This window comes from Gadus macrocephalus, chromosome 18 (genome assembly GCF_031168955.1).
Source record: "Gadus macrocephalus chromosome 18, ASM3116895v1".
Lineage (NCBI taxonomy): Eukaryota > Metazoa > Chordata > Actinopteri > Gadiformes > Gadidae > Gadus > Gadus macrocephalus.
Genome location: NC_082399.1, coordinates 14,324,306 through 14,348,119, shown reverse-complemented (window position 1 = coordinate 14,348,119; position 23,814 = coordinate 14,324,306). Strand labels below are relative to the sequence as shown.

Genomic DNA, 23,814 nt, shown 5'->3' with positions numbered 1-23,814 from the left:
GTGTGTGTGTGTGTGTGTGTGTGTGTGTGTGTGTGTGTGTGTGTGTGTGTGTGTGTGTGTGTGTGTGTGTGTGTGTGTGTGTGTGTGTGTGTGTGTGTGTGTGTGTGTGTGTGTGTGTGTGTGTGTGTCCGGGCTTATGATGCACAAGCAGACATAAATCAAGAACACAAACTAAATTCTGCATCCATTCTTCCAAAACCACTATCTACAATGATAACCATTTGCCCCAGAATAACCCCACTGTGAGGGAACTAGTGGGAGGCTGTATTTCTTCTAATCATTATTTCAACATAAGGCTTACTGCTGGGTTTGGTGAGCGCCGTCTCCGTTCCTGGCTGTACAATAAGCAGCTGGTGGCAGTCCTGGAGGAGGAAGAGATGATGCATGGGGATAATCAAATCCTTTGGATGGAATGAGAATAGATTGCTGAATTATCAATGCAGTAAACACAATGCATAAAAGGATTTGGTGCATTCAAAACGATATGACCGGACTATAGAACTATATGGATCCGACATTGGGAACGACAGGCATACCTTTTTACTGTCGAACTGAAGAGGGTCTTTCACTACAGCAGCACCACATAGCTCCACCATCCACTCCATTTGGTCTGGAAATACAGACAGACAGAAACCCATGAGACCAGAGAAATAACAATCAAAGACCGACAGAAACCGATAGGACCAAAGAAATAACAATCAAAAGTGATTGACAGTTTTCTCAAACTCCACCAAACTCATTCATATCCTCCTTTCCACACATTGATGTGGGCGAGCCTTTTCATTCCGCTGTCAATTTCCTCTGAAGCTAGTGAAGAAGCTGTGAAGGGGTTAACGCAGACGAAAGCTGGACGTTTTATTTACGCTTTAGACTCCATTCAGACTAATGGTGGACGCTGTGGATTGGAGCGAGAGAGAGACAGAGATGCTGATCAGGCTGATCAGAAGCATTAGGTACCCTGGACCAGACCTCACCACAGCACTTTCCCTTCCATTAAATCACACTTGGTTTCATTCATTATCGTTTCTTCAGCTATTTATTTAATCAATGAAAATATCGACCCATTCATACCAGTGCCCGCCACCGGCTCTGGTCACAAATGTGAAACTAAATAATATCAAGGGAATACAATTGTCCAACCATTTTGTTTGCCCTTACATCAATGCCATTGGTTCTTTGATCAAAACCATTCAATTGTTCATAAATACAAATTTCCATGTACTTCCCCATTGTTTTCCCGCCCAGGTTATTAATAGGAAATATGACCAAAACAACAGTTAATAACTGCATCTCATAATTTCCTATTCGATACACCCACATCGCCATCTCCGTACAATAGATGATAGCATGCTATAAAGAAGACCCACGCTATCAGCCTCTTCAACGCTTTAAATAAATCATGTAGAAGACTCCATCTTTGAGCCGGGTGCAGAGCCACGCCCCGCGGCGGCCATTAGACCAGCCACCCATTAGCCAGGCGCCATCGACCCCGGCCGGCGCCAGGGGTTCACACACACACACCGTAGGAGCCGATCGGGGAGCCTAGGGTGGGGGTCGGGGGTTGGCCCGTTGATCTTAAGAGATTCGACACTTCAGTCGAAATCAAGCTAATCCGTGTGCTCTCCCGGGACCAGGGGATGCTTTAAGTGGTTCTCTTGCGCTCGCCGGGATAGTGAACCTCACCGTGGCTTAGTGGACCTGGGAGCCTTTGACACGATGCATATTTAATACGATTTCTATGTACTGCCGGTTGACCCGATTCAAACACGACTATAAAACGCCATTTACAATCATCTCGAGCTCCGACGTTGGTGAACCTACAGCTGTAGAAGCAGCGAGAGCAGCTTTTATTCTCACAACAGGTATATAACCCCCCCCCCCCCTGTTTAGAAACAAGAACAAGGTCCAAAAGGCGACTGAAACACATAAAGACTGACCCGGACCGCACCGACTCACTTAAACTTCTTTCACAGTTCACACTCCCCGGCTGCCAATCCCCAACGCCATGGCAACCCCTTTGGAGCAGAAACACACTGCACAAAGAAATATCAAAGTCCATGAATCACCTCTGTGGTCCACACAGCGCCCATCCACCCACGCCCGCCGTACCCTGTCATTGTGGTCTGCCAATACCTTCTCTAAATGACAGATGTTCAGAAGGGTTCTGGGCTTCCAGCTGTTATCGCAGTCCTTCCAAAGCCCTGTGAGGTGCTTTGAGTCTTTTTCCCCCCCCCCCGTCTCTCAGTTCAGCTTTGTTTTTGAATTTCTAGCGCTGTCAAACGTGTGGCGGGTGGCCGTCTATCAGGGTCCAGCAGAGTGCTCTGAACTCATTGAAGAGCGGGAATTATGAGGACGCAAAACACGTCTTTGAAGGTCCAACCGCTCTCCCTCCAGCTTGGGCCGGTAAGGGCTAGCTGTGTGTGTGTGTGTGTGTGTGTGTGTGTGTGTGTGTGTGTGTGTGTGTGTGTGTGTGTGTGTCAGAGCATTCACTTTTCTAATATTTGCGTTGTGGGGACCATTATCGGTTAGCATGCTAATAGAGTGGTTACCTCTTGGGTAGCATGCTGCCATGCATGCTATGATAATGGGAAGGTAGGCGCTACACATCTAACCCAAAACCATTGGACTAAGAGTCATACTCCCTAATCACTACACTGTAAAGACTATCAAACAGGACTTAAAGGATTCAAACCCAGTGTGCATCTTATATTGAGGCGCAACGGTGTCAAAATGATAAACACGTATAACTGGTTCTGAAAAAACAAAACCATAATGAAAACAGTCTCTGCCAAGTCAGAGCGTCAGGGGATGCAGTGAGCAGACGCTCCTTTCTCTATCCCCTCCTCCATGCCGTTAGACTTCCTTCCACTCTGCTGAGCTCCAGCACGGTGGGACCCAGAGCCGGGCCCCCCGGGGCCCCAGGCCCTGTGCTGTCAGGCCCTATTCCCCCGTAGAACCGCTCTGCTTCCAACATCCACGACGGAACGGCCTGAGGCGCTCCCCGGGCTCAACCGGTCACCGAACCCAAGACCAACATGCGACCGGGCAAACGGAACAACCTTTTTATGGTTTTTCTTTTTCTCCCGAGTGCCATCTCAGCTCATCTTTTAGCAATGCAAACTAGTACGAACAAGAGCATTATATAATATACGTGTGCGAGTAAAGCACTGAGCCAAGTGGGGCGTGAGCGGTGGAATGGTAGTGGGGCTGCTAGCTCGGCTCACTGCTAACCAGCAGGCTGCTAGTCTCGCAGAACCACACTTCCCCAGGAGGTCTGGGAAACAGTTTGGATCAGAACCGCCTACTTGTCGAGTCGAGGTCTTGATTGACATTCGAGCCAGACAAATCACCGAGCGTAAACAGGGAACAGTACGCCTGAGCTACGTCCGCAGTTCTCAGTGGCCGTCAGGGACGATGATGACAGCCAATCAGAATCGTGTCTTTCGGGGCCTGAGACTTGAGGCCCCCCGACTGACGGACATCATGGCAGAGCGGGATGATTGACCCCTGCTGGCTCCTCTGACTGACGGGCCGGGTGGCATGAAGGGTTGACAGGACGGCATGTGGTTCAGGAGGTAGAGCGGGTTGGCTGGTAACCGGAAGGTTGCTAGTGCGAACCCCTGCAACTCCTGGCTGACGGTCGAGGTGTGTGCATGTGAGGCAATATTGTAAAGTGCTGGTTAGAAAAGCGCTGTATAAATGCTGTCCATTTACCATCGACCACTGCTCCCAGATGAAACGATGAAAAAAAAAAAAAAAAACTGAGTGGCCGACACCAAACGCAGCCAAAGCATCCATCTTGGAAGCTAAAGGCAGTGCCCTTTGTTGCCCATAGACCACCAGACTCAAACGTCACCCTCAACATGATCCCTAGTATTGCTGTACTCTGACACGTCTGACTGTTGGGGGGGGGGGGGGTTCTGTGCGGATGGTTTTCTCTCAGTGGAAACGACAAACCTCATTTGTCTACGGGAGCTCAATTGGAAGAGCATGGCATTACCAGGACCAGGGTGATCGGGTTTGGTTCCCACTGGGGCCCACAAAAGGGCATCTTTTGAAAATATCACAAGGATTGGGGACCGGCTTTGTGTGCTCCGGAGATTGAGTGCAATTTAACAAGGGTATTGAAATTACTGTTATTACAGGACGAGGGACACACACACACACACACACACACACACACACACACACACACACACACACACACACACACACACACACACACACACACACACACACACACACACACACACACACACACTAAGTGGATAGCGGACGGCGAGTCAGTAAAATCAATGGTATTCGAGCGCTTCCCGTGACTGACGTCAGCAGGTCTGTGGTCGTGCGGGTCTGGCGTCGCCTGAGCAGCGATCATGCAAACAACCGGCCGCTTACCTTTGGTCATGTCCGTGAAGGACCCCTGGAAGCAGATCTTGTAGCCCTTCATGAGGAGCTAGGAGGGAATAAACACAAAAGATTGACATTTACATTTAGGGGATTTGGCCGAGACTTTTATCCAAAGCGACTTCCAACCATTCATTCACAAATTCACACACCAACGGCGGTGTCAACCACGCAGGGTGACAGCTAGCTCGTCGGGAGCAGTCAGGGTGAGGTGTCTTGCTCAGGGACACCTCGACACTCGACAGCTAGGAGCCGGGGAACGAACCAGCAACCTTCTGGTTTCAGTCAACCCGCTATAGCTGCTAATAATAAGGAATACGGACGCTAGTGTTGTGAAATAACGGTTGGAATACAAAGATGTTATACTGTCCTTCACAGCAAGTGACAGCAGTAAACGGTATTGGTTTCTTTTTACATTTGAATCGGTTTTATTCATGTTATTTTAGGTGTAGTTTTTATGATTCCATCTCGGTGCCGTCACCAATCATCTGTACTAACCCGTTTAAATGAATAAACAATAATAAATAAAATATACATTTGTTGGTTGAATGTGGTAATGTTCTTGAAGTTGGGGGTTTAAAGTGGCAGAAAATAAATAAAAATTGTAGATCACAGATAAAAAAAAATGTTTTGACACACATCTCCCCGCCCCACTGCATGTTGTTGTGACTCAGATATCAATCGATACTTTTATTTAGCCATTGCTTTTACTGTTGCACTTTAGTCATGAAAAAGGCAAAAGCAAAAAGGACTGTGGTGGCTTTCGAAGCCATGACTCACTAAAATAGAGATTCAAACTGCTTTTCCTGAGTCTGGCTGACGATCTAAGGGTAAAAAGCCTGGCGATACACATTTATTACACATTCTTTTATAAACAATAAAACTGCCAAACGGTGTGGGAGACGACGACGTGGGACTGGGGTAATTGTATTATCAGGATATAGCTTAAGAGTCGCCTTCTCCCTGCCCTTAAAAACCTCATTATAGATAGTGTTTATTTTATTTCTGATCTTGTGCCTAATGCATCCTGATAACGGATGAATAATGCAGCATCTAGCATCCAGCACGGGGCGAGGGAGGTAGGAAGACTGATGGGGGAGCGGAGAGAGAGAGAGAGAGAGAGAGAGAGAGAGAGAGAGAGAGAGAGAGAGAGAGAGAGAGAGAGAGAGAGAGAGAGAGAGAGAGAGAGAGAGAGAGAGAGAGAGAGAGAGAGAGAGAGAGAGAGAGAGAGAGAGAGAGAGAGAGAGAGAGAGAGAGAGAGAGAGAGAGAGAGAGAGAGAGAGAGAGAGAGAGAGTCTCCGAGTCCATCCATAAGGCTGAAGGCCCCGGGGGAGTTGGAAAGGTTTAACGGAAGAGTGGGCACAAAATGCCCAAGCCTGCAGATTTTTAATTTAGACAAAACAAGCTAATGTCCTTCAGGTGGTATTAGCTCCTGTAATGTTATCACATTGTGCGACACATTCATGTAAGGATTTCTCTCTACCACACACACACACACACACACACACACACAATTAGACGAGTTTCAATCACGGCGGAGCAGGTGACAGGAGGCGTTTAGGCATGGCCACCTGTCTGACATCATCCATGTGCTGGCCCTCTGATAAGACTGTCTCTCTCTCTCCCTGCTCTTCACTCCCCCCAACATTTCTGCTCCTTAATTCAATGAGCAGAGCCTGGGGATTTGTTTTGAAAGAGCAACTACACACCAGGCCAAAGATTTACTGCCATCTAAAAGGTAAACAGTCGCCTAGCTGCTGAGAATTACTCATCGTTTCTTTATACTATAACTATTTAGAACTGGTCCTATTACAAAACAGAATGCTTGTGTAAGCTTTGGTTAGCACCAAACTATTGGTTATGAATCAAAAGATAGCCTCTCTACTGAATAGGCCCTCTTGTAAAACACAGTTGATCAGGTGAAGACGGTGCTGTGTTGTGATGGAGGGACTCACGTCTTGGTCCCCAGTGCTGCGGGCCCTGAGGGGCCCGTGGTGGGCGGCCCCATTCACCACGTCTCCCCGCACCTCAAACACACTCTGTTGGAAGACCCAAATACACACGTTGTATCAATCGAGTTAAGGCGACGGTCCTATGACACAATAACAGCCTCAGATGACTTTATAGACCCACATCAGACGACGCCGGCTGACCCTGAGCCAATCAAAGTGAAAGTGAAACATTATCGACAAATTTAACGGGAGGGGGAAACTAAACTCTGCTACACCCCCTCCACTTTTTGGACGGACGCCTACTTGCAGGTTGATCCGGTCTTTCGGAGGGCTGCAAAGGCTGGTCGAAGTTTTATGTAATTGTCACAAATGAGTCATTATGTCGGCTATTTATTCATCTTATCCTAGCTAGCTTTGTTGTGTACAGGGAATGGGTTAACCTAATGATTGTTAGAGCTTGGCATTTGGTTCTATGAACATCCTTCTGACAAATGTACTTATTGTAAGTCGCTTTGGATAAAAGCGTCTGCTAAATGCCCCAAATGTAAATGTTATAAAACCTATTTGGCAACAGTCAGGCAGGATTTTCTTTATTAATAAAGTCTGACAGTTGTTAAACAGATAACCACATCAGACGTATGATGTTGTGCCAAGTCAAAGTCTTAACTAATCAAACAAATCTATCCAACTCTATCAAAGTTTCTTTGCCATTGTAATCTTAGTTATGTATAATGTAGGCCTTTGTCAAGCTGTGAATGCCTTTATTCAGCGCTTTGGGCCATTAAGGGCTTTGGGCCCAACACAAAATTTATTTCATTATGCCAACTATAGTTGGCTTAATGACAACAAGGGGGTCTTTGGCCATGACATGTATTTAAGCAAAATACGAATAATATTAAATTATAATCTAACATAATTTAATTGTACGAGTTTAAAACAATTTAATAAAATATTCATAGAAAAAGATTTATTGATTGATCAATTATTTGTCGGCTGAATTTCTGAATCTCCGCGGCCCGATTCCTTTCGGCCCGCGGCCCGGAGGTTGAGAACCACTAATTGATAGGCTGGAGGATGGCTTGGGACAGACGTGTTTCTCTAGGAGGTTCTTATGCATGCAGATAGCGACAAGCCTCGTCCCCCTGGAGCAGCGCTTAGCCCAGGACTGGGCTTTGAGGGCGCTCAAACAACGAGCACAAACACATGAGCCTCAGGCGGTGAGCCCCGGGCCGAGTCTGGAGCCGTGCAGCCACATCACCCAGGCACAGCGATCCGATGGCGTGGGCAGGTATCAGCAGCACAGGAGCCCACCGCGCCGCACACACACACACACACACACACACACACGCGACACGTACCTCGTCTAGCAGATCCCCCTGTTTGAAGCATTCCGAGATCCCTGCGGGGTTCCAGACAGAACAGAAGACAAGCAGAGCTTAACCCCGGCAACACAAACACCGCTGGATTATGCAGGAACAACCGCCGCCCCCCCAAGGACCCCAGTACGACAAGGCACAGAGGAGTGCCATGACACTTGGATAACAGCATGTTCCAGACCTGTGGGCCGCAATGGAGCGGTTGAACAGCACAAAACAAAAACAACTGAAAATCTGGACTCACACAGGAAACTCAACACCCACTTCCTGCCTGCGATGCCCAGGAAGTACTTCAAGGTACGCTCACACACCAGGTCCTCATCTGTGGGGACACACACACACACACACACACACACACACACACACACACACACACACACACACACACACACACACACACACACACACACACACACACACACACACACACACACACACACACACACACACACACACGTTGCTCTTAAATGGAATTCAGGCAGCGTTGAGGGATAGAAATAAACTGGGTAGGCGGGGGGTGCATTTGTTTACATCTTCACCATTAGGTACATTCTGAAGTGTGTTACGGCTGAATGCATTTAGGAAGGATTACTGAATTCTGCTGACAGAAGCGACGGGTCTGCAAGAGGCACATGTCAAAGCAGGACACCATATCATCTGGTGCTAGGCTAGACAAAGCGAACCGGGGTGCGGCAGAGGAGAAAACCCAGCGGCTTCAGTGGGTCTCACAACGGGATAACTCTGGCCTTGTCCTTTAAATAATGAATGGGCAGTTACAAGCAGCAGGATGCAGGTCTTATCAAGTAGCTCATCAGGGAGGAGGATAAGGTTTCCGGAGGCAGCTGACCTTTGAAATATAAGGCAAGGCGGAGGACTGGCACAGAAGTGAAACGCCAGGATGGTGCACGAACACACACACACACACACACACGCAAAACGCTGACTATTAATGAGGGGAAAGCTCTGTAAAATAAAAGGTGTTCCGACTGTCGGCCTCCGTATGAGACCGTTTAGATTTCAGAGCTCTTCAGCTCGGGGCATCTCTTCCCTGATTGGTCAGGGAGATCCATCTTGCCTGTCGTTCAACAGATGAACCACAGGTGTGCGAGTGTCATGCTTCTCAATGGCAGAGATGTGGGGCCTTTCTCAGTCTGCGCTCTTCTCCTTACTTGTGTCTGCGAGTGTGGTTATGTTACGGCACCACGACTACCTGGTCAGGTTTAATTAACACGTCTACCGAGTAAGGTTTAGGCACCACAACTACAGGGCTTGGTTTAGACAACAGAGCTAATTTGTTAGTTTTAGGCAACATATCACCCTGGTTAGGGTTCGGGTGAGGGGGATATTATGGGTTAGGGTTCATGCCTTTTTTAGGATTTGTAATTTCGCAACCGAGTAATGCCATCAGCCAATAAGAGGTTATGCGTGCAATAGCATGTGTTTAACCTACAGAGTGAGTCGTCTGATGCAAACCAATCTCCAAGTGGTGTTGGGTTTTGGTACTCATTAAAAGTGGCAATCCCAATGATCTCCGTTCCATTCTCTTTGGCGAAACCTTTGAAGATAAGCGGAAATCGCTCCCATAGATCTCAAGTTCTCAACGGTGTCGCCACTAACACACAACTAGTATCATGCATAACACTGCGTCCCACTGAGTTTTCATCAGTGGCCTATAGGCACAATTACAATTGTGCTAGCTCAATCAGCAATAGATAGGGACTTACCCAGACATATATTACGTACAAATCGTCCAAGATCGACACTTTAATTCTGCGGTGAAATGTGATGTACAATTAAATGGATTACATTAAGTGTGTAGGTTGCTTATCTCTACTATAAGGGGGGGTTTGAAATCCCAATGTCTGCAGTCTGCCCTGGGCAGGAAGCCATAACAACCACCTGCTCCTTATGGACCAAACAACTCAGTCACTCTGGATAAAGCGTCCGCTAAGCGACTTTCCCTGTCTGTTACTTCCGTTTACTTTGCCAGTTTGTCTCCCTTTTCTTGTTACAGTAAACCAAGTCATGGGTCCCACTGTTACAGCAGTCCCACATCAAACATGTGTATGACAAGCCTTCCACGACAAAAGACCAACAGGAACAAACATGTTGTTAGAATGGAAAACGTTTCCCGTTTGAAGAGCCTCCTTGAACTGCGCTCGTTAATCTAAGGCTGAGGCGTCCGCAAAGTTTGCACCTTAAGCACAATAACAATTAAATCAGAAGAGGTAATTAGCAATGAAATCACTCCAAAAGGAGTGGATTTGGAGGGAGAGGGTGAGGCCAATGGGGAGAAGAATGGCTCTCCTATCTGCAACGACTTCTAAGGCCTGCATAACACAATAGAGTCAATACAAGGAACTATTAGCACACATGTTCAGAGAAATATTCAGGGGAAAGGAAACAGTGGGGGCATTTAAAATATTTACTTCGAACGTCAAGACATCTAAAATGACTAAAGCTGTCTTAGGCACACTACAAAAAGCATACTAAATATTGAGAGCCCATAGTGCGATGCAGAAGAATGATGACAAAGCAATTGCGATGTCGAATAGCTTTTAACCGGTAACACTACTAACACACACACACACACACACACACACACACACACACACCCACCCCTACCTGTGCACATGATGACATGGGTCACCTCAGGGGTCACCTGGGGAACGACGCGAGCCCCGATCCTCTTGGCGAACTTCCTCACCATCACCTAGGCAACAACTTGGTGTGAGTCAGTGTGGAAACAGGTCGACACAAGCCTTTCGGAATTGGTCGATGTCACAGGCCTTAACGGAGAGGTGCGCTTTGAATCGGCTACATTGATTATCTGTAATAAAATTTATTTTATTATCGCTTTGTTTTAATCTTCAAGTTTTAATTGAATTTCCCCTTGTCGATAAAAAGCAAGAGGAAAAAGGTATTAAAACCCTCTGATGTGATTGCTAACGATTTAACCTCTGGCGGCTAGACTGCTACAGCGCTGATGCCAAGTCAATCAGGACTATGGCGAGTTGGAAACTGCGGTGATGCAAAAAGAAGTTAAGCTTGGATGAGATGGAAGGAGGTAAAGAAGGATTTCAGATATTAGATCTAGGAAGGTTCCTCCTAGGTATTAGATTAAAGATAGCTATGGTTAAGGGTGCTGCAGTGGTGACGATATACGATATAGGTATGCTGTATCATTTTAGGTAGAGGTTTAGCGATCAGTACAATTAAAACACTTGGATGTGCTTAGATTTGGGGAAAAGATCTGGCTTAAAGGGGTGATATCATGCCACTAGGTGTGAGTGTGATTATCCATTACAGGCCTTTTGAATATCTGCCCTACCCTGTGCTATAGTGACATCACAAGGGGGCGTGTCCACCTAGATGTATGCCGGATGGATCAGTAGACTGTAGTGGACACGCCCACTTTTGATGTGACTAAAACACAGGAAAAGGCCGATTTTGCATGTAATGGATAATCACACTGACACCTGGTGGCATGATATCATCCCTTTAACTCTTCTTCCAGGACAGTTCCATCTGCATCCTACCTGTTCGCTGGACCCCAGGCCGGACATCACGAACACACACTCTGGTTTGGGCGTGGTCGCGTCAGGGGGCTCCGTCTCAGACACCCGCCTCGTCACCTGGTCTTCAGTGGCGGTCGCCCCGTCTTCCAGGCGCGGTGGTGGTTTGGTTTGGTTTTCTGTCCATTTGACCTTTGACCCTTGTGAGCTGGGTGTCCGGGTGTCACCACTGAGTCGGGTGCTGGGCCTCGTTGCCATGGCGCTCTGTGGCACTGGTGGTGGTGTGTGGGGGGGGGGGTCAAAGTTATAATAGAAGTTTGGCCATGTCTGGAACTTGGCCAATGCCACAAGAGGGTGACATTATTGAAATATTCCTCCCCCTATTAAAGCGAGGGTGGCACTTTTTGACATCAAGACTTGAGTTCATACATCACTGCCCGACAAATACATGCAAAGAGGGCAAGACGTTTTGTAATTTAAGGTGAAATTCACACTTTTGGCCTAAGAATGTCATGGATCCAGGAGATTCTCAAAGTGTTTGGGGTGAGGACAAAAGGTCTACAATCAAAAGCTTTTCTTCAGCAACTACTGTTCACCGGAAGGTGTGAGATTTTTTACCTCTATTTTATTTACATATGTACTTTTTTTAATGATCAAAATAAGTGAGAGATCAAGCTCTTTCAGTACTGCAGTCATTTCCAGCATTGACCTAATAATTATTCCCCATAGATTAAGATTTAAAACCTCTATGGGAGGAATACTAGTTCAGTGGAGTTCATGACCAATGACATGTATTGTGCTTAACGCCAAGTCCCAAAAGAAGTCCTTAGCACCTTTAAAACAACCGCTTAGAACATTCCTCTGTAAAATAATCACTTGAGGAACTAGTGGAAGGTCAGCCGCCCGGCTCTGGCTGTGCTCAGAGAAGTTTCTAGACGCAATTAAGAGCCAGTATTCCCTGTTGGCCGCACGCCAACAACAATAACCTGCAAGCAGCCAGAGCGGTGTCTCCAGAATGGACCGTGATTTAAGGAACGCGGGAGGGGGGGGTTCTTCAGTGGAATAAATGAACAGGGGCATATGGGGAGACGTCGTTAGAGCCAGAGACTATTTCCGTTTCCACCGCAAGTCGCTTTGGATGAAAGTTCCTTCTCATCAGTCAGAGAAAAAGTAAAACGCAAGTTAAACAAAAAATACTTATCCCTGGCGATACATCTTATATGCCCCCCCACCCCCCCCACCCACCACCACCACCACAAGAACAATTAGGACACCAGGAGTTTAAACTGGTCTGCGAATGTCCGGCTTCCAGTCGCAAATGGTGTGAACCAGCTAAAGCTCAATCATCTGCATCATATTATTAATACAACAGCAGCTGGTAGCTCAATGTTCCACATTGACGCGGTGCAACAGCAAGACAGTCACTACACCGCGCTGGTGCAACGTCTTGTTGTGTCCCCAGGGTAACAGCACTTTGCAAGGCACTCATTTTCTCTATACCGTTAGCCCACTACGGTAAGATCTCCCACTGTACATGAAGCAGAGCCCCAGTAGAGAACGGTACAGGCTTTATATACATTGAATATATATACAGAGCGAGGGGGCGAGAGCTGACAGCTTCAGTGCACACTGCTGTGTAGGGCCAAGGGACTACCTCGGCACGCAGGATGTACGGGTCTTAATGCATTGCTAATTGCCATAACTTCTCACACAATATATTATACACACACACACACACACACACACACACAACCATTTTTGATCTGAAATAGGGAAGACCATTGGAAGTGTGCGCACACAAGAATCAACCAACTGATTAATAAGTGATCAGTCGTCATGGGCTCAAAAGCACTTTGAATTTGAAATAAACAGGTGTGCAGCACTGTTGGTACTAGTCTATATATCAGTATATCTGTACGCCCCATCCCGTGAATTACTTTGACGATTTATTAGGTCCCTGACAAGTCTAGCCATCTGTTGTTTTGATTCTGATATATGTATGATGAGGTTATGGATCCAGGAATAGTACAGACGTGTCTCACCTGTAGCTGCAGTTTCATCGGGCCTCAACAGGCCGGGCGCTGGCGATGCAACATGACTGGCTACTGGACTGTGTGGACTGATGGAATGTCTTGTCTTGATTGGAGCAGGGTCCCTAGGGGGGGAGGAGCCAAGTGAAGCACATGTATTACTTAATTTATTGAGACTTTCTTCAAACTCGGTGCTTACGAATACAGTTATTATTTTCCAAGAAGAAATATTAAAGTAGAATAGCTATAAATAATTTAATTCGGTTTTTCTCTTTTAGAAAGGAAGGGGATGAAGTAAAAGCTGAGTAATGACATCAAAATAAAGGTTACCGACCTCAACAGTGTAGACACTCTTAGATTAAACATCCACAAATGTTTTTCCAATTTTGAAAACAAATGTTTTTCAAGACTGTCTGGAACCGATATCTGATGACGTGTCTACAAAAAGCTCTGTGGTGTCTCTTGGTTAATGAAAGGCCTCTTCATGGAGCTGGAAGTCAGTCTGCTTCCAGTCAGACCCAAACTGTTCAAATGATGGACCATGTAGCGGCCATGACTAAATGTTCAAATAGTAACCGGACTGCATTTATATAGCGCTTTTCTAACAAGTGGCCACTCAAATCGCTTTACAATATGGCCTCCCATCCACCCATACACGCACACATTCGCACAACGACGGAGGAGTTAGCCATGCAAGGCGACAGCCAGCTTCGTCCGGAGCCGTCTTGAGGTGTCTTGCTTGGAAACCTGGGGATCGCACTCGCAACCTTCCGGTTACCAGCCAACCCTCTCTACCTCCTGAGACGCATGCGCCCACCATGACGCCACCCATTGGTTTCCGAATAACGACGTTGAGGGTGTAGGTTGACCTTCTATGGACAGCACCACTGCTAAGAAAGACCGGCTGCGGACAGCGGCCTTATTTGGTACATCAAGGGCAGAACTCGACCGGCCGGTCAGACCAAGAACCCCGCTCCTTTTCAACAATACATCAGATGCACATTGACAAAAAAAAAATGGATAGACAAATTATACAAATATGTACTTAAAATAACATCACGCAAGGGCGAGGCTAAACATGGATCTCCTCCAATAACCCTCAAACATGAGAGCACACAGGTAGCATCACGGCCAAAGAATCATCAGACTTCTGGGATACCATGGTGATGCTAACAAAGATGACACCTTTTAATTGGAGAGGAAGGGAGCCATCTCTAGGTGCAAGGAAAAATTATACAAAGGCTTATTAAATTAACCAGCATTAAAGAACACACACACACACACACACACACACACACACACACACACACACACACACACACACACACACACACACACACACACACACACACACACACACACACACACACACACACACACACACACACACACACACGGTGCGTGTGAGGCTTTAAATCACTGTGGCAACCAGGTATTTCCTGAGTGTTCTGAATCTAAATGACATAAGTTGCAGCAGCCTCTAATGACTTTGCTGTTTTTTTCCCGTTTTTCTAAAGCAGAAGCAGAGTGTGGATCTGCTTCTGCTTCATTAAGGAGATGATCTGCCCGTCCTCCCCACACACACATCACCCCTGGAAGGAAGCCAACGAAAAACACACTTTATCCAACTTTACCATAGAAACACAGAAGAGCTTTAGCTCACTTTACAAGAGAGACAGTAGAGCAATAGCTAACCTTACCAGAGAGACAGTGTAGCTATAGCTCACTTTACCAGAGAGAGACAGTGGAGCTTTAGCTCACTTTACCAGAGAGAGACAGTAGAGTTATAGCTAACTTTACCTGAGAGAGACAGTGGAGCTATAGCTCACTTTACCAGCGAGAGACAGTAGAGCTATAGCTAACTTTACCAGAGAGAGACAGTGGAGCTATAGCTCACTTTACCAGAGAGAGACAGTGGAGCTTTAGCTCACTTTACCAGAGAGAGACAGTAGAGCTATAGCTAACTTTACCACAGAGAGACAGTGGAGCTATAGCTCACTTTACCAGCGAGAGACAGTAGAGCTATAGCTAACTTTACCAGAGAGAGACAGTGGAGCTATAGCTCACTTTACCAGCGAGAGACAGTAGAGCTATAGCTAACTTTACCAGAGAGAGACAGTGGAGCTATAGCTAACTTTACCAGAGAGACAGTGGAGATATAGCTCACTTTACCAGAGAGAGACAGTGGAGCTATAGCTAACTTTACCAGAGAGACAGTGGAGCTATAGCTCACTTTACCTGAGAGAGACAGTAGAGCTATAGCTCACTTTACCAGAGAGAGACAGTGGAGCTATAGCTCACTTTACCAGAGAGAGACAGTGGAGCTATAGCTCACTTTACCAGAGAGAGACAGTGGAGCTATAGCTCACTTTACCAGCGAGAGACAGTAGAGCTATAGCTAACTTTACCAGAGAGAGACAGTAGAGCTATAGCTAACTTTACCAGAGAGAGACAGTGGAGCTTTAGCTCACTTTACCAGAGAGAGACAGTAGAGCTATAGCTAACTTTACCAGAGAGACAGTGGAGCTATAGCTCACTTTACCTGAGAGAGACAGTAGAGCTATAGCTCACTTTACCAGAGAGACAGTGGAGCTATAGCTCACTTTACCTGAGAGAGACAGTAGAGCTATAGCTCACTTTACCTGAGAGAGACAGTAGAGCTATAGCTCACTTTACCAGAGAGAGACAGTGGAGCTATAGCTCACTTTACCAGAGAGAGACAGTGGAGCTATAGCTCACTTTACCAGCGAGAGACAGTAGAGCTTAGCTATAGCTAACTTTACCTGAGAGAGACAGTAGAGCTATAGCTCACTTTACCTGAGAGAGACAGTAGAGCTATAGCTCACTTTACCAGAGAGAGACAGTGGAGCTATAGCTCACTTTACCAGAGAGAGACAGTAGAGCTATAGCTAACTTTACCAGAGAGAGACAGTAGAGACGCTACAGCAGTCTTTACTACAGACACTGTGTGCTGAAGCTTACTTAACAAGAGAGAGAGACACTGGTGGCTCAAAAGCAATAGAGGAACACAATATAAACCACTGTACAACAAAGAGCATTTTTCTCTTTTCGGCGGATGGAGCAGCTCAGCTGATCGTGTAGTTACATAGGTTAAATCGAATGATTGGCAAAAACAGCAAATTGGACCGGTATTATTTCCAAACTGCAGGGAGTGGGGCACAAAGAATAGGGGAAATGAGAACAGAGGACCACAGGGTCACTGCCAGTGCTGTGTGAATGGTAGAATCCCAGTAAAAATGCGGAAAGGCTAGTCTTGTGTGAACGCAGAAACTGCTGCCTTTGACGTAAAACAAAGGCCCCGTCCACACGGGCAAAAACAATCTTGAGTGTGCATCAACCTGCGCGAATACAGCCTGCGTGCTGTATACAAAGATTCAGTCAAGGAGGAGGTAGCAGTTGTTTAACCTTTTAGATTCAGCAGCAATACTTTTTAATGTACAGTTAGTAATTAGATTTACCAAGGGGCTGTATTTAAAGTTGCAAAAAAAAATTAAGAGAAATTCAACCCAACACTAACGTCGCCCAGCTGCTTGGGGAGCGATGACGTCATCGTTTGTATTTCAGGGGTCCACACGAATCCTAACACGAAAACGCATAGGTCCTTTTTTAACTTATCCACCCTGGGACCTGGTTTCAGAAAAGTGTGCTTACGGGTAAGCCCAAACGCACAAGTCTTATGTGTCTTCACGAAAAAAATCGGTTCCGTGTGGACAGCAATTTTACGACATCCACGGTGTGAAAGCGTTGACAGCGGCAGTGTAGTTTACTTAGCACAATGGTGCTATGAATAGCTAGCATTTGGGAGAGTAAAAGACAGCCTACACAGCGACGGAGAATAAAGAAATGAAGAAAAATCTACAATTTGGACTAAAGTACAAAATTAACTATAAAAGTCCACTATTGTACAGAAGTGGATGGGAGACTCATTAATTCTAGCTAATTCTCTTGACAACATCAGCATGCCGCTTAAATTAAGCTCTGCCATTTAAAATATATTAACACGGTCTCTAGTGATCAGAGGTGTTAAACGTAGCACAGTGATGGATGTCTTATCTCATTAGATGTGTTAAGCTGAGGCGCCTCTCACAGCTGTATAATAAGAAAGAACAGATTTACTCTTCTAATGCTAATGCCACTGCTTTCCCCCTGCTCCAGAACCTGACTTTAACCATACTAAACCTGAACCACACGTTTACCCTTTCTAAATTCAGTAGACATCCAAGTCTATAGGTATATTGTATTGGGATTTTAACCAACCACCTTTTCCCTGGAGTCAAGGTTTTGCAAACCTTTCAGCTAAACCTATCAATCCTTAACCTAATCACCATGTCCTAATAACCAAGTCATGGGGTATATTTGACCATTCATCACGGTTCCTTGAAACGATAGATTTCATAAAAAGGAGACAATTCATTGAGCCATAGCACTCTGAATAGTAGGCCGTATACAGTTACATGAATAATAATGGTTCATATTTCCTGATACTGTTTTTTTGTAGTTAGGCTATTTAGGGAAACAGGATATAGGCAGTTTGATACGTACTATAGAATTACCCTTCTTCGTCAATAGGCCTAGAAGCTCAATGTAATTTTGAGCTTTATGGATTTTGAGCTTCAGTTCACTGAAGTTAAACAGACCAACAAACCCCAATGTTATTTAACGACACACATTGTTCATTTTACAGTAGGCTACTGTGTGCAACACATTTGTCCATCATCCTTAAACACAAACGTATACCAATCTAATACCTAGAGCAAAAGTAGGACAATTAATGATCTAAAAGAATCCTTGAAGAGCATTTGAAGCAAAGGTTTCTCACCTTGCGGCCTGCTTTACTTCCAGGGCACATGGCATAGAGAGGTCTTCACCTTAGGAAACATTAAGTAAATAAATGATCAGCATTTCTGGGACCCTTGTTTTGAGAATAAAAATGAATTTGTGTATTAGATCTTTATTGCAATCTACAGTTGGGTCTAACATTCTACCTGGGAGCAAATGGCAGATGTGTCGATTGACTAATTAACGTCATTATTAATGAATAATTGAATGAATTTAAATTGCTAATTAATTGGCAATGTAACGGCAAATTAATTACTATAAATAACGCAAATGAATATTGAATTTGCTTAATATTTGCTAACTGGATGATGGTTTCAAGGTTTAATTGGTTGATTGGACAGCTGTACCCGTGGACGGCTGGTCCGCAGGGAGCTCTGACTCGACGGCGGTACCCGTGGACGGCTGGTCTACAGGGAGCTCTGACTCGACGGCGGTACCCGTGGACGGCTGGTCTGCAGGGAGCTCTGTGCCGGACCCCTCCTCCTTCTCCTGCAGCACCTCTGTGACCAGCGCCATCAGGTTCCCCAGCCGCAGCAGCTCCTTCTGCATGGCCTGCCTTTGCTGAAATTACACATTTCGCACATGCTTTTATCCAGAGTGATTCCCACTGAAGGAGATGAAGGCCATCACCCAGAGGTCCGCCGTCTAAAGTACTAGGGTATTCCGTCGACACTGGGGATCGAACCTAGTGCCTTTCTGCTGGGAGTCATGGATGCACTCACAATGCCGAGTGCTTATATTCTTGCATTGTTGGCTCCGGTGGGAATCGAACCCCTGACCTTGGCAGTGATAATGCCATGCTCTAGCAGTTGAGCTGCAAACAACCCCGTTAAGCTACACAGGACTTCAATAAACTACAACAGACAACGCAAACATTGAAAGGGACTGAATGTGGTCTTGTAATGTTACTAAAGTGGCCTCTGCGTTGTACACTTTATTTACCTGAGCTAAAACTGATTTCAAACAATGGAACCAATGGTGGCAGTGAACAATAAATGCACAGCAAACAAACGCAGCAATGACTCATCTGGGACGGCAGGGGAGGAAACTAAATAAATAAAACCAAGGTCTCTCTAATCGATGGGACACATTCCCTGCGGCCCGACTTCAGCCCTTCTTGGAGAACACAGAAGAGTTTAGGAAGGGAGTCTTAAAGAGAGAGGCTCGACAGAGACACATACAGAGTATTAGAGACAAGAGGGACAGTCCATAGTGCTTTCCAGACATGTTAACAGATTGCACAGAGGAGGATCAGCAAGTTAATTGTGCTTTAACCAAAATAAATATATATAAAGTATTATTAGTAATTTAGTATCATTTAAACACTAAAGTCTATGACTCATAATTATTAGTCATCCATGTTTACTATATTCTTATTCACTCTTTATTATAATAATAACTTTCCCCATTGGGGCAGTAGATATCTATTAACATATGAACTAGTCACAACAAAAAACGTGTATGTGTGTCTAGTGTGTGTTGTGGTGAACCCAGACCATCTCTAAACCCTAATGTTGTTCACTTTGACTCAGAATAAAAAACACTAAGTAGATGAAAAAAGTGTCAAGTAGTGAAGATGGATGGGTTATCTCCAAGGAAACATTTCCTCCTACATAAATATAATGCAGTTTAAGAAATATGCTGAGCCTGAAATTTCTCTCTCTCTCTGCACACGCAATCTGGCCTTTTCCTAAAGGTTGCATGCATGCTAGAGGCATGCATGGCTGCCCTCTACAGGCCAGTGGGGGACAGTGCAGCTTGGAGAGCGCACGCCAAGGATGTGACATACTGCTGAAACAGCAGTAGAGCTTTGATTTATAGCCTCGGCGCTGGTGTCTGATGGAAACACAATTCATGTCGACACAAAACAGGGGCCGCGGAGGAAGAGCTCGGCAAAGTGCATCAGACGTGCTGTGGGTTCTCCATCTCTATTTTCGCCCTACCTCGCCCCCTGCCTCAGAGCACATATTCATCCGTAACACAGAAAAAAAAACAATAGTCTGTTCGGAGGACGAACCTGGGTGACAAGTAGATCGCTGGAGAATTGTGATGAGTCCATCGAAACGCCGTTATCAATTGCAGCGATGTCACCTGGAAGGAACACACACACTTTTTCATGATTGCATACAAAACAATATATTTCAGGGTTGAACCCCATTTTGCATTATAATTCCAGATCCCTGGAGAGGTTGTCTGTCCCTGACAGGTATAGCTGGGATGAGCTGTGCTACATACAGTTTGACTTAAAAGAAGACATAAAACGGAAATTGACATAAAGCTGGTCAACTCCTCTTAAAAATCGTCTAATGGCTGACTTAAGTTTAATAGGCTGAGCAGCCGGGGATCCCAATCCAATCAGAAATAATATTGATAATATCATAACCAAAACCCTGTGGGATAAAAACAAATTCCTGCCTCATGCATCCTAAGTTAAACCTTCCCTAATTTCCTGTTTTACTTGACTTTATTACTAGCAAAGCAACACTTTATAAAAGCAAAAATGACTTTATGAATAGAAAGGAAACCCTTGCAAAAACCTAAATAATGTTCTTTAACATCACAGAAAAGCAGAAAATCCCCCATATAAAAACAGATTTCTAACAAGGCAGAGATGAGTAACATCACATTCAATCCACCCCTAATGTGGTTTATAAACCTGAGTTACAAAGAAGATCTCAGCAGAGTGTAATTCAATAGAAAATGGACTCACATTCAGCGGGTGTGTCAAAGAGATCCACAGAGGCCTGGCTGAACTCCACAAAGTCTGGGCTGGGAGGGCACACGGCTGGGTTGGCCAGCGGCGTGGCCGAAACGCTGGGCTCCTCCTCACACCCAGAGCCCCTCTGTGGGCCATTCAGAGCCTCGGCCGGGCCTTCAAGACCATTACACTGGACCGCGGGAGGACGACGTTTAAAAATCTCTGCTAGAGTAGGTATCTCCTCATCTGATGAAGACTCTAGCCTGTGAGCCTTCCTCATAGGGTTCTTCTTGATGGGGGAACCGTCACTCAGGCCGCTGCATTGCGGCTCTTTGTCAGAAGACTCAACCACTTGTGGCTCGAGTCCGTCAGGGGTTATGGAGCCATTGGTATTGACTAGTACTTCCACGCTGTTGTCCGTATTACCTTGCGTGGCCGACATGGCAGTGGAATTGCATGGTGTTGTTTTGGGCAGGGTTACTGCATCAAGTTTTCTCTTGGTAGGCTGCTTGGGTTTGTTGGCAGTTTGCAGACGCTTTTTACTTCTGGAGGTCACGCCAAGAGAGCCGTCTTCAGTTACTTCCAGCGCACTGAAGAGCAGGACTGACTCAGATGCATCAGGGGTAACGGTGCAACGCAGACTTTTTGCAGCTTTATTAGGGCTGAGGGTACTAGAGGCCGTGTTCCCGGAGAGACAGCCTACACCACTATCCTGGCACTTGGTTAAGGACGCATTGTCCGACTTCAATGCTTCCTCTGACTGGACAAGACGCCTCCTCAAGCCTCGAGGTCTTATCCCTGACAAGCTTGTGTTTCGTCTTGGTGAATAAGAAGAGGCAACCATATCGCCACAAGAGGATTTTTCCATCTCTGGCTGCTTTTCCGATGTTTCCGTTGCAGATTTTTCTGTGGACTTGGGAATCTGATCTGTTATGCATTCAATTCCTGGAACAGAGTCATCTACCGTCTTAGAAATTTGAGTGCTTTTGTTCGACCTAAGACTGCTTCTGGTTCCCTTTGGGCTGCCAAGATGGAAGGACTTTCTTTTAGCCACTTTGAAGCTCTTCATCAGCTGTTCAGTGTCGACCTCACTATCGCTCATATCCTCGTCTTCCTCCCTCTCAACACATTTGATCCGACAGGGGGAATCTTCAGTACATGCACCGTTCTGATTGGCTGCCATGATACTCTTAGGGGCAGGGCTTGGTACTACTGCCACAGCGGGACTTCTACAAGCTGTATCTATTTGTACGATGGAGGGTGACCTCGCCTCACAAGGACTTGTGGTATTAGGAACTTCAACTATAGAGCCATTCATTTGGGTCAAAACTTTAGTCTGGCTCAAAGGAGCCACGGAACCCTCAACAGATCCAATATTCTCAATTCCTCCGATATCGTCTTCGCAGATACAACCGTTTTTTTGGGTGACATTTACCCCCGTTTGATTCCCTTCATCTAATATAATAATTGTAGTTTTCGCAGGTGGATGAACCAGATCATCTTTATCTGGGCCAGGTTCTATAAATGTCTGTCCTCTTGTAGATATCGCCCTCTTGCTAGGACGCTTTCCAGCACAACTACCCGGAACTTCCTTGGCAATAAGCAGGGGTCTTCTACTGCGGGTGGTCCTGCCTACTGTGGCACCCACCTCCTCGCTGCTCGGGTAAGTCTCAATTTGAACACGTTCTTCTCCACAACCCATCCTGCTCTGGGGTCTCTCTGGAACGGCTTCTCCTCCTAGAGCGCCGACTACTACCAGTGGTTTTGTCCCTCTTGCCGACATTCTGTTTTGCCGTTTGACACCTTTCCCTTTCCTCAGCCCAGGTCTCCTCTTAGGGGAAGTTTCCAGTTTCCCTGCAGTTTCTATATTAAGGTCAGCATCAATGTCCTGCATCGCGTGGCCTGTTCGATTAGCGGATTTTCTCTCCAACTTGAGCACAGCCCTGTTGAACGCCAAACTGCTGGCTTCTCCTTCCTCATCTTTTTCTTCTCCTTCCAATCGGCTCCTCCCACTGAGGTCCAAGGCTCTCGGATCTTTAGAAACATCATTGTCTGTATCACTGGAATGATGGTTTGACACCTGCGGTGGGATCTCCACAACACCTTCAGCAGCCTCAACACCGCCATCTTCAGCCTCAGAGTTGGATTTGGTTTCATAATCACCTGGAATGGGTTGGCGGCTCTCTCCAGCTTCAGCGTGAGGATTGTATTCTTCAGTCACCGGTGGTGGGTCATGAGGGATGAGTTGAAGGCGTTGTTGTGGTGGAGAGAAGGATCTCTTCCCCCGGCGAGTGTAAACAATCCCGAACACTTGGTCTTCAAGACTTTTGACCTGATCTTCGGTCTTCTGGTCGGCCTCAGGCTCGGCTCGCCTGAGGCCGACCTGTTCTTCGGTCTTATGGTCGCCCTCAGGCTTTTCTCGCCTGAGGATCTTTGTAGAGGTCGACGAGATGCTCCCTCCGGGGGAAGTAGGAGGGCCTTTTGGATCAGAGGTGGGGTCCGGGTGTACCACCGACCCCAGATTCTCTGTGAGAGGAACTTGTAGGAGCCACTGGGAGACTTTCTCCACACTTTTCCTCGCCTGACGCTGGATCTTTTGGGTTTTTCCGGTTTCTTTCTCTGCATCGTCTTTTGGTGCTTGCTGTTGCAGGACATCATCAGCAACCAATGCGAGGCGGGATGGCGGGTACTCCAGCTGGGCGAGGCGCTTCTTGCCCCTCGTCCGGGGTCTTGATGTTGCTTTTTCCACCACTTCGGCCATTTCTTGTTTCTCTACTGGCTCTACGGTAGGGCTGATTCCCACACGGATGTATCCCTTTTCTCCTGAAGTCTGTGGCGTTTCACTGAAGCTAGTATCCAAGCCGTCATTTATCACCATCAAACAGTTGGAATCTTCTAAATCCATGAGGCTGGCAAATCCATTGTTGGCTGTGAAGAACAATAATTCATTATTTCTCTTTAGCATTGTCAAACTGTAGT

General features: G+C 46.1%; 1 protein-coding gene across 5 annotated transcripts in view; it reads right to left on the bottom strand.

Moving 5' to 3' along the window:
- Window positions 1-23,814, bottom strand: part of LOC132446412 (breast cancer type 1 susceptibility protein homolog) — a 30,750-nt gene that overhangs the window by 1,501 nt on the left and 5,435 nt on the right. For 2 of the 5 annotated variants that reach the window (XM_060036687.1, XM_060036686.1), the window contains 13 exons: window positions 20,848-23,763; window positions 20,155-20,228; window positions 18,485-18,698; window positions 18,118-18,166; window positions 13,290-13,402; window positions 11,272-11,519; window positions 10,358-10,445; window positions 7,977-8,054; window positions 7,715-7,755; window positions 6,360-6,443; window positions 4,396-4,453; window positions 537-610; window positions 302-401 (listed from right to left, as the gene is read on the bottom strand). In XM_060036687.1, coding sequence (XP_059892670.1) covers window positions 302-401; window positions 537-610; window positions 4,396-4,453; window positions 6,360-6,443; window positions 7,715-7,755; window positions 7,977-8,054; window positions 10,358-10,445; window positions 11,272-11,519; window positions 13,290-13,402; window positions 18,118-18,166; window positions 18,485-18,698; window positions 20,155-20,228; window positions 20,848-23,763 — 4,137 coding nt within the window. The remainder of the gene's footprint in view (window positions 1-301; window positions 402-536; window positions 611-4,395; window positions 4,454-6,359; window positions 6,444-7,714; window positions 7,756-7,976; window positions 8,055-10,357; window positions 10,446-11,271; window positions 11,520-13,289; window positions 13,403-18,117; window positions 18,167-18,484; window positions 18,699-20,154; window positions 20,229-20,847; window positions 23,764-23,814) is intronic. The other 3 variants (XM_060036689.1, XM_060036688.1, XM_060036690.1) reach the window with 3 other exon arrangements.